The 9,989-nt window shown below is 46.0% G+C and overlaps 1 protein-coding gene and 1 long non-coding RNA gene across 2 annotated transcripts; one reads left to right on the forward strand and one right to left on the reverse strand.

Annotated features, from left to right (window-relative positions):
* Nucleotides 1-3,562: 3,562 nt before the first annotated feature.
* Nucleotides 3,563-5,521, reverse strand: LOC114015207 (uncharacterized). The gene is made up of 3 exons (XR_003559006.2): nt 4,885-5,521; nt 4,404-4,461; nt 3,563-3,786 (listed from the first exon to the last, which is right to left on the reverse strand). It is a non-coding gene; the product is annotated as an uncharacterized LOC114015207 (long non-coding RNA).
* A 57-nt stretch (nt 5,522-5,578) lies between these two features.
* PIGM (phosphatidylinositol glycan anchor biosynthesis class M) lies at nt 5,579-9,225 on the forward strand. Its single transcript, XM_027801511.2, has one exon. The coding sequence runs from the start codon at nt 5,700-5,702 to the stop codon at nt 6,948-6,950; it is 1,251 nt and encodes a 416-aa protein (XP_027657312.2). The 5' UTR covers nt 5,579-5,699; the 3' UTR covers nt 6,951-9,225.
* The last annotated feature ends 764 nt before the right edge of the window (nt 9,226-9,989 follow it).

Consider the following 9,989-nt stretch of genomic DNA (forward strand, 5'->3'; position numbering starts at 1 on the left):
CAGTTGTGTAACCAAACCCTTTCCAGCATCTCCAACCATTTTTTCCAGCAGAAACTCTTCAGAAATGGAATCTGAACTTGGTAATGAAAAGCTGTAGTTTTTAACAAACTTGTATGCTCAATCTTATTGCTTGTTCTATAGTTACACTAAGCACAACATACTAAGCAATATACAGAAATCCATTATGGCTATACAGTTATTTATATTGACCAAACAAATCACATTTTACCTTTTTCCACAGAACATATTGTTTATTAGAGAGAATTATACGAAAGGCAAATAAAAAAATAGTATCTTTCATCCCTGTGCCTTCCATTAAAGGTATTTTATTTACTATGTGTTGGTATAACACTAGTTCTTATTTTCATCCCCTTAACCAAGGGATCAAGACAAGAGAGCACAGCATGGAAAGACACTCAACTGGCTGGAAATGGAGCTGTGGCAAGTTACGGCCCTCTGCTAGACGTTCAAGGACCCAGTCAGAATCGTTTCCTTATACTTGAGGCACAGTAAGTCCATAAAACCTGAGCCCATCCCTCCCCCCTCCACAACAGTAGCATAATAGTGAAAAATATTCAGATTAAATTCCCACCAACTTTACACAAAAATAGGCATTCAATTTAAATAGAATTTCCCTACTACGGGGGAAGCAGCAACACAAACAGGCTCTTAACCAGAAAATGAAGTCCAAGGAAGAGGATGGGAAAGACTAAGAGAAGCTATGGCTGCTTCTTCCTCAGGAAAATGTTTGATCAAAACTCCCATGTTCTTGGATCCCACGGAGCCCAACTCACCTAAGCTAGAAGAGGCCAAGTCTCCCTAGTTTAGCTACCCACGGAAGCGGTTTCTGTTCCAGTACCAGCTCGTATTGTTTCAAGGGATGATGATAAACTTGTGGCCTCAACCACAGCTCCTGTAACTTGTGAGTTACAGCCCACAATTCCGCACCTAAAATGTTAGTCTTGCTGACAAACCTGCCACGTCTTTTCTCAGACGTAGCCTTTTTTTGGTGAAATAGTAATTTTTAACAGGTTTCCTTGCAGAGTAATTTTTATCCAGTACTTACTTTGCCTGAAGGGCTAGCATTTTACCTAATACACCAACACACAATCAGCATAACCACTGCAAGCAGAACTCTGCAAACACCACTTAAAGCAAATTGTGCAAAATCATAATGTGGTGGAAAAAGGAAAAATCCTTTACAAGTCAAATCACATTCTCCAAATAGCCACATCTTTAGCACAATGTGTGAATAAGGGTATAGATTTATCAAGCGGTTTTAAGTAAACATATTAACAGAAAAAGCTTAAGGGAATAGTGGTAACCTTATATTTATAAGAGTGGTTTTCTTCTGTGAAGAGTTCCAGTGGGGTTTTTTTACCTTATTTTTGCAAAACCTGCTGTATTATTCATTCCAGTATTAAAGCACAAACAAACGTTTCATTACATAATCTGAATTACACTTCCCTTTTCCCAATAATATCTGAAGTTCAACACACTACAAATACTTGAAAGGCAACATATTTGCAAAAAAAATTATTTTTATCAAGCCCAAAATATCCAACATAAGTGTTGTCACTTTTTTAATCAAATTTCATGTGCTACAAGAAACAGATTGTACTAATCGCCTTATCAAAAATTTACTGTCAGTTTATAAGTATATTGAGCAGGAGTATTTCTCATGTAAGAAAACATTCTGGGTTCAAAACCCAAGAAAATTAAAAGGCACCTCTAATGAATCACAGCACAGCAGTCTCCCCTTTCAGAAGTCTGAAGACCACACACCAGCTATTGTCTAAGACATTCCTTCCTACATATCTTTAATACTCAGCTTTCCTACCACCTTTTACATATATAGACTCATATCACAGCACACATACAGTAAGACAATTTACAAAAAAGTATTAGCCATTACGATCAAATTTTATCTCTTAACAACAAAAACTCTAAGTGTAGCTAACCATTAACAATTAGGTAACTGCAGCAGAGACCTGCACAAAAAACGCCTCACCCCAAGGTCTCAGCATAATGAGCTAAAGAAACCTGCTTGCCTTCCTCCTGTGAAGCCTCTTGCTGCTCACTCTTCCATAACTTTTCAGATATTTAAGCTTGTTTAACCTCCTAGGCCACTTGAATCTTAGTAAGGCTCTCACCACTGCGACCCAACACTTGTTCCCTCTCTTTGCACTGCTACCAACCACTGTGTCTCCCTTAATGTTACTTCAGAGCACTGCTACCAGAATCATCCTCTAATTCATTGTCAACTTCTTCACACCCCTTTAGTAGCCTCCTTTTTCTCCTCTGAGTTCTCAAAGGTAATCTGTTAGTCTCTCCAATATACAGCCCTACTGTATCTGTCAGTATAGTAGCTATAGTAGATATAGTTTTTAGCCATTTGTTCATCTTTGTTCATCCACGAAAGTAGCCTCGCCTTATTCCTCCTCAAAACTAACCTTCTACCATAGTGTGGAGAGTAAACTCCAAAAGGCAAATAAATAAACAAGCAAGTGTGATGGCTGCTCCTGACTGACCAGGAACCTGCTAGTCACTCTCTCCCTCACTCACCAGCTGTCACCCTCCAGCTGCACCTTGGTCTTCAGATGATAAAAACTTCCACTAGGTCTTAACATCATTTGCATAACAAGGCCCATTGCATTGTCCTTGCACTGCTACAACTGCCCTGTAAGCCTAAAGTAATGACTGGGCACTTGAGGTAGTTTCTGCATTATATGTCCCAGTGCTGCTGAAGTAGGGTCTGTCACAGACAATGACAACATGAGAAGTTAACGTTAGGGATCAGGCTTATCACCCCCCATCATGAGCATGCAACAGAAGCACACATAGATGTGAACCCAGTTTATAATCTGATGGCACCATCTTTGAGACTGTGTAAACCAAATGCATGGTAGGCAATGGGGAAAACACATATGTGCACATACATGTATATATGCATTTCTGTTTAGTCAATATTTTATGCGTGGTTATGGCTGACTCCACACTTTTCTTGATACTCTGCATCTTCATGTGCACTGGAATCAGTCACTTTCAGTCCCAGCACTTCTATTAGTTTTTATCTCCTAGCATTTCCTAAAAGTGGTTCCTGGTGGCTTGTATAAATAAAAGCAGCATTTTACAGGAACAACAGCTTTATAACTTTAATAAGACTGCCCTCCTTCCTGCATTAAAGTCTACAGGACATGACAAATCAGGTTAAGCGAGCTGGTATCAAATCTGAAGCCAAACCCATTTTTGAGCCAAACCTTAATTCTCTGAAGAGCTTCAAGCTTATTTTCAAGATGTTAAATTACTGATAAGGAAAATAAATTATTTTTCTAGCTCAGGCAATGCCATATAGTCACGGCATACGCAACAATAGCTAAGGTACCTTTTCTGTTTTACTAACTTCAAAACCCTTTAGAATTAAATTACCTACCTTTTCCTCTTTAGAATCCAGATAAACAGTCACTATGGACAGCTTCACAACCCCTATTAACTTCAGATAAGAATAAAAGATTTGTCTGAAAACAGACTGTCAGAAACAGACAAACATTTGAGACACCTGCAAACTCCTAAGTGTTTATTAAACTAGGATTATTTAATCAATACCATTAAATTTAGGCACTTCAGCAGATAAACAACAATGCATTCTGTTCTGACAATGAACCGTTTCCTCAAAGGATCTGAAATAACAAAGCATATTCCAACCAAAGAGGCAACAGAAGAACTGCAAACAATCCGGGGAGAAAGCAGGCAGATGGCAGGAATACTTCATGAGCAGCAACCTTCCTGAAACAAACAAACACAAAAATAGGTCTCTACATGCATATTTTTGCTTAGACCTGCAGTTCCACAAACTATCAAGTGATCTCAGTCTCAGTGATTTTATTAAGTTTCTATCCCCTAGCATTTCCAGAGGATATCCCGGGCACAACAAAGGATAAGTGATATAACCTTCTGTAAAAGTATCCCAGCCATCAGAGTCTAAGATGAAAAAAGGAAGGTGATAAAATGATGTTACCAACCTTTCCTGTTCTAAAGTAGAACAGCAGTAATGAGTAAACAATTAATTATGAAGAATCCACAACCACCCTCATGCCCTATCCCAAAAAAGCCCTAATCATCAGTTATAGGATTTCATGATGTCATATGGTGAGTTAATCGAGAAGTCTCTTGAGCCTTCCTGTTGAAGATGTGGGGTTTAGTACACAATATGTAAATATCTGGGGACTTAGACAGACAGAGGAAAAACTGGTTCTCCAGGTTACTTGGTTACTATGCTTCTCCCATTGGACATCTCAGCCTATATGTGATTGCATTATGCAAAGTGCAGCAGTCTAAGGGATAAAAATGAATAGCTGCGTGTGCACAAACAGAAATATCTTTTTGTCCCCTGAATAACCTACCAGTTAGGACAGCCTCCAAGACTTCTGTGCCAAATGCAACGTGCCTGCTCCCAGTCCTCTGATGAGTGTCCCCAGAACAGAGAAAAAAACAGATGATTTTCTTTAAGCAACATGAGCCAGCAACACTGCAGCTCCCACAGCGTTCCCAAATTAAACCATTCGGCAAAAATAATGCAGTTGCAATTAACTACTAAACAAGCAAGTGCACGTTTTTTTGATTAATAAAACGCCTCTAAAAAAGCCCTACGCAGTTCTAGCATGAAACCTGTAATACTGCTAAGTAATAAATACCTGTTTTTAAATCAGACACAATTCCAATGCAAGATACAATCTAGAGCAAATAGTTTCCTGTCTGGGTTATCTGAAAAACGTATAACCCCCCCTCAAAATACAGTGGAATTAATTTCTTTCTAAGCTCTGCTTTTCACGGTACTGTTTCTGATCTAATCAAATGAGAAAATTGCTGTGGAAGGAAGCTCACCTAAGTGCTCTAGAGAGAGCTCATCCGTCTAGGCAAAACACAGCCATTTGCAGAAAGTAAATAACAGATGTTATTTTTCCTTCTTCTTCTTACTGAACCACTGTCACATACGCTGCCTCCCTGCCCACGGAGCCCCGCAGACCCACGCCGCAGGGCGCCCCCCGCCCCTGAGGGTGAAGGAGCGGCGGCAGCGCGGCCCGCGGCGCCCCCTCCCCCCTCGCCAAGGGGGCCCGTCCCCCGCCAGACCCTCAGCCAGCGGCCGCAGCGGCGAGCAGCCAGGCCCCGCGGCCCGTCGGAACACACACAGGCCGCCGGCAGCGCAGCCACGCCGCCCCGACGCCAACGCGGCGAGGGCACACAGCTCCACGGGCTCTCCGCAGAGCCCGGCGCCGCCCGGCCCGCAGCCGGGGGAGGGGAGCGGCGGCGGCTGAAGGGAGGGACGCCCGGCTCCCCTCAGGCAGCCCTGCCGGCGCCTCAGGGGGCGGAGGGCACCTGGTCTCGCAGCGGCGGCCGCAGAGGGGAGGCATGACCGGCTCCCCTCAGGCAGCCCTGCCGGCGCCTCAGGGGGCTCCCAGGCCCGCGGGAGGGGAGGGAGGGGAAGGGAAGGCCAGGCCCGGCTCCCCGCGGCCCGCGCACAACCCGCCACGGCTTCATGGCGCGCCGCGCATGCGCGGTCCCGCCCTCCGCCCCGCCGCCGCTACGGGCGCAGGAGCGCGCGCAGCCGGGGTCGCGCCCCCGTGGCCGCCGCGAGCTGTGCGCGGGGCCGCCGGTGCCTACCCCTCCCCCCCCCCCCCGGTTGCGGACGCGGCGGTGCCATGGCGCTGGGCACGGTGCTGCTGGCGGCGCTGCTGGCGCGGCTGGGCCTGCTGCTGTACGGCCTGCACCAGGACGGGGCCATGCGGGTGCGTTACACCGACGTTGACTACCGGGTGTTCACCGACGCGGCGCGGCTGGTGACCGAGGGGCGGTCGCCCTACCGCCGGGCCACCTACCGCTACACCCCGCTGCTGGCCTGGCTCCTGACGCCCAACGTCTACCTGGCTGAGGCCTGCGGGAAGCTGCTCTTCGTGGCGGGGGACTTGGCGGCTGCTGTTGTCGCCTACCGGGCCCTGCGGCGCCGAGGGGTCACCGGCGGCCGGGCCTGCGGGTGCTGTGCCGCCGCCTGGCTCCTCAACCCGCTGCCCATGGCCGTGTCCAGCCGGGGCAACGCAGAGGCCCTGGTGGCCCTGATGGTGCTGGCCACCCTCGACTTCTTGGAGGTGGGGAGCATCGGGAAGGCCGCGGCCTGCTACGGGCTGGCTGTGCACCTGAAAATATACCCGCTGACCTACGCGCTGCCCATAGCGCTCCACCTGCGGGGCAAAGGGGGGGGCGGGGAGGGGGCGGGGGGGACCAGGAGTTGCGAAAAAGCAAAGTTTACCTCCATAGGTGACCTCTGGCAGCTTTTTCTAAAGGTGCTGAACCGCGATGTGTTGCTTTTTGGAACGGTTGCGGGCTCCATGCTGGCTGCCTTGACTTTTGCTTTTTATTACCTCTATGGCTGGGAGTTTTTGGAGCATGCCTACCTCTACCACCTGACCAGGAGGGATATCCGTCATAACTTCTCTCCCTATTTCTACATGTTGTACTTAACTGCGGAGAGCAAATGGAGTTTTGCCCTGGGGCTCGCAGCTTTCCTGCCCCAGCTGCTTTTACTCCTGGTTGTGTCCGTAGCCTTTTACAGAGACCTTGCCTTCTGTTGTTTCCTACACACCGCTATTTTTGTGACTTTTAACAAAGTATGCACATCCCAGTACTTTGTCTGGTACCTCTGCCTTTTGCCCCTCATAATGCCCAGTGTTAAGATGCCCTGGCGTCGTGCTGTGGTGCTTCTCTTTCTGTGGCTTGTTGGACAGGGCCTGTGGCTCGCTCCTGCGTACTTTCTGGAGTTCAAAGGATATAACACCTTTTTGCTTATATGGTTGGCAGGCTTGCTTTTCCTTTTTATTAATAGCCTCATAATTGTTCAGATAATTGCACATTACCAAAAAGAAGCACAAGTTGCAAAAAACCTCAAACAACACTAAAGGCCAAAATCCAAAAGCAGCCCTACTGTTCTTGATTAGGCTTGTCCTGTCACCAGGACTTTGTTTCATGTTAAATGCATGTACGTTGTACTACAGCGTGGTTTATGTAAATGGTACTGTTTCAGGGCCATGAGGGCACTGATCGGTCTTAATTGCCCTGAGCAGTCCCACTCCTGCCCTGATCAGCGTCTGTGTCTGTGGGTGTACCTGTCTCCCATGTGGACCTCAGAACCGCATCCTAACTGCCTCTCCAGAACTGTCTCCAGCCCTGTCTCCTGCTGCCCCTGGCTGGACTCCCTGGAAGGACCCCAGACCAGTTCATGACTTCCCATGTCTGGGGCTGTGGGTGAACTCTTACCAGCGCCTGTCTTCAGACACAGTGTGACTGCACCCTGCTCAGTGAGGGTATGGCCTGTGCTGGGGTCACCCTCGGCTCCTGCTCGTACCCCGTCATGGAGCAGCCCCAGTCTTACTCCCTGGCACCCTTTTAGTGAGGATGTAGTCTCTGTCTAGAAAAACACATAAATGGATGTTGCGGTTTGACAGTCTTGTACATTCCATCAAGTCGGTGGTGGGGTTTGTAAGGGCTAAGCTAATGAACGAATGTAAGACAACAGTTATTGTGGGCGTTAACAGTACAAATGCAAAGAGTCAAATGTACAACTCTACTTGTGTCCCAAAAGCACTAGTGTTTATACCAGAAGTAACTGGAAATGTAGTCTCTCGGTATTTCAATATCTCTACTATTAAAAATAAATTAAAAAGAAAGTGAAAAGAGTTGAGGAAGTGGAGCAATTGCCAGAAGCAAAGGGAAGTTTTAAAATAGGAAGCTCTACAACCTGTCAAAATGAGGTATTTATTCCCAGATGAGACACGAGAAGATGTGGAACTGGGTGTCCGTGGAATTGAATGAGAGGTGTTCAGAGCCGTTTCGGAGTCAGTACTCTCAAGAACATCCTGCAAGAGGTCTGGTGTACACAGCCCTTGTCTGAGGTGGAAGCTGGCGATGTGTTTTTAATAAAATCTTGCATGTGCCAAGATTAAGAATTTTCACATTTGCCTCAGCTTTTAGTTACATCCTACAGAAAATGAAACCCTTACTGTATAACATGGAGCAGAGCTTGAAGGCAAAATAATTTCAGCCACTCCATGGGATTCCCAGTGTTGTCAGCAGGAAAGGATGTGGCCAGGCGGGCTCCCTTCCAGGTTTACGCATGTCGTGCTGCCTCTCTGAATCCTGCGATCTCCTGAGGCAGCCCTCCTCCCCAGGACTGCGGGGGCTCCCGGCTTTCTTACGTACAGGGTTTTCTTTCCTGGTTGTAGTTCCACCTCATGAGGCTGAATTGCAGTGTTTTGGCTGTGAATTTTTCCCATTGCTTCTCAGGCCCGTTGAGGCAGTTATGTGAAAAGAGAGGAACCCCCTGCGCCCCAACAGCCCAGAGCCAAAGGGTGTGCTACCCGGAGGAGTGACAATGTCCTTACACCACTCTGGCCCAATTCAGCCGATCTGGTGTGTTAGGAGGAAGGCTGATTTCCCTGCTCAGAGCAGTGCCAGGTGGTTCTGCTCCCTGCAAAAGGCATCCTGGTTTCCCCAACCGGTCTGCGCTCACGCTCGCCTTCACATTGTGAAGATCCTGCCAGCCTCTCTGTAAATCCAGAATTTGGATGAGGCAAGGAATATTCTTTTGACAAACTGGCTTGGTTTTTCAGGCAGGTCTTACGGATATGGCACTGATTTCCTTCCCCTGGCCTTGCCTGGGATGAAGGAAGACTTCTAGCATCAGCTTGTCCATGTCTTCCGCAAGAGGTTTATCAGTCAAAAGACTGGCGGCGCAAGGTGCTTTCACACACTGTTTAGTTTTATGTAAATCTCCAAAAGATTTTCTATGTGCTGTGTGTGAAGAGAAAGTGTCCCACATGTGGTTTTATTTTCTGAGGTGGAGTTTGACATGCCCAGTTAGTGTTTCACCAGAAGACCGAAGAAGCTCTTCTGTGCGAGTAACTCTTCACCCCATCCCAACATGCAGGCAATAGCTTGTTTTCCCTTGCAGCTGATCTGTTACCAGTTACAGATGTTTCTGTTGCAGATAGCATGGTTTCTTCCACTAAAGTGACGTTTCGTATCTCTTCAACAGACCTAATTATGCTCTTTTCAGACCTTTCCACTCCCTTATGTTTCCCCTCCTGTTGGCAGAGAAAGGAAATGAAAGCCAAAAGGCATTTCCAGCTTCAATAACCTTTCAAAATAAAAAGACATTTTGAGTTGCTGTGTTCATGACAGAATTGTAATGTTGTTTTTTGGGTGAGATGAGAAGCAATTTCCTTATGACAAACACAGTCCTGATTCATTAATAACTAAATCATTTTGAGGCCTTCAGAAGGCCAAGTGTTTTGGCAACAGGGACCAAAGAGTACCTTCCCTTTGTAGGTCAGTACCAGCCTTTCAGCAGTGATCTGAGAAAGTCGTGCATAAATGAGATATAAAAAGGCTTTTATACAAACTTAGGTTTACAGTCATCAATTTAATAATCCAGTATGACTCTCTCTTTTTACAGTACTTGTTTTGTAAGTAAGCTAGTCACCCAAATGTGTTTGGGATTCAGTGACTCATAAAAAGCTGCATGAGAGAAATGAACTGAAAGAGACGAACAGGAGAGATATCCGAGAGTTTAGGTCGTGCAAATTGCTTTAGATGGTTAAATGGAGTTGAATAACTTCATTCACTGATAAAAAGCATTAAATCAAAATAATTGTAGCCAAGTGCAGAACAAGTTCTAATTCATGAACAAGTCATGGTGATTAATCATAATGCCCTTAAAATTTACCAAATTCATTTCCTATGGAGCATTCATTGCTTTTGATAGTGTTCAGATTCTTTTGCTTAATAATTTTATGTCCATTTATCTTTTGGTAATTGAGAACTGAAGTGTCTGAATGCTAGCTTTCATTCCCTACCATGGGTTGCAAAATTGTAATGCTGTCCATTTTCTAAAAAAAATCTTGAAGTCTCCAACGGCATCTGTCTCATTTCCAGAAATT

Source organism: Falco cherrug, chromosome 6 (assembly GCF_023634085.1).
Source record: "Falco cherrug isolate bFalChe1 chromosome 6, bFalChe1.pri, whole genome shotgun sequence".
Taxonomy (NCBI): domain Eukaryota; kingdom Metazoa; phylum Chordata; class Aves; order Falconiformes; family Falconidae; genus Falco; species Falco cherrug.

What these genes read in the sequence shown, in the direction of transcription:
- PIGM (XM_027801511.2), top strand. Translation starts at nt 5,700, where the DNA reads ATGGCGCTGGGCACGGTGCTGCTGGCGGCGCTGCTGGCGCGGCTGGGC.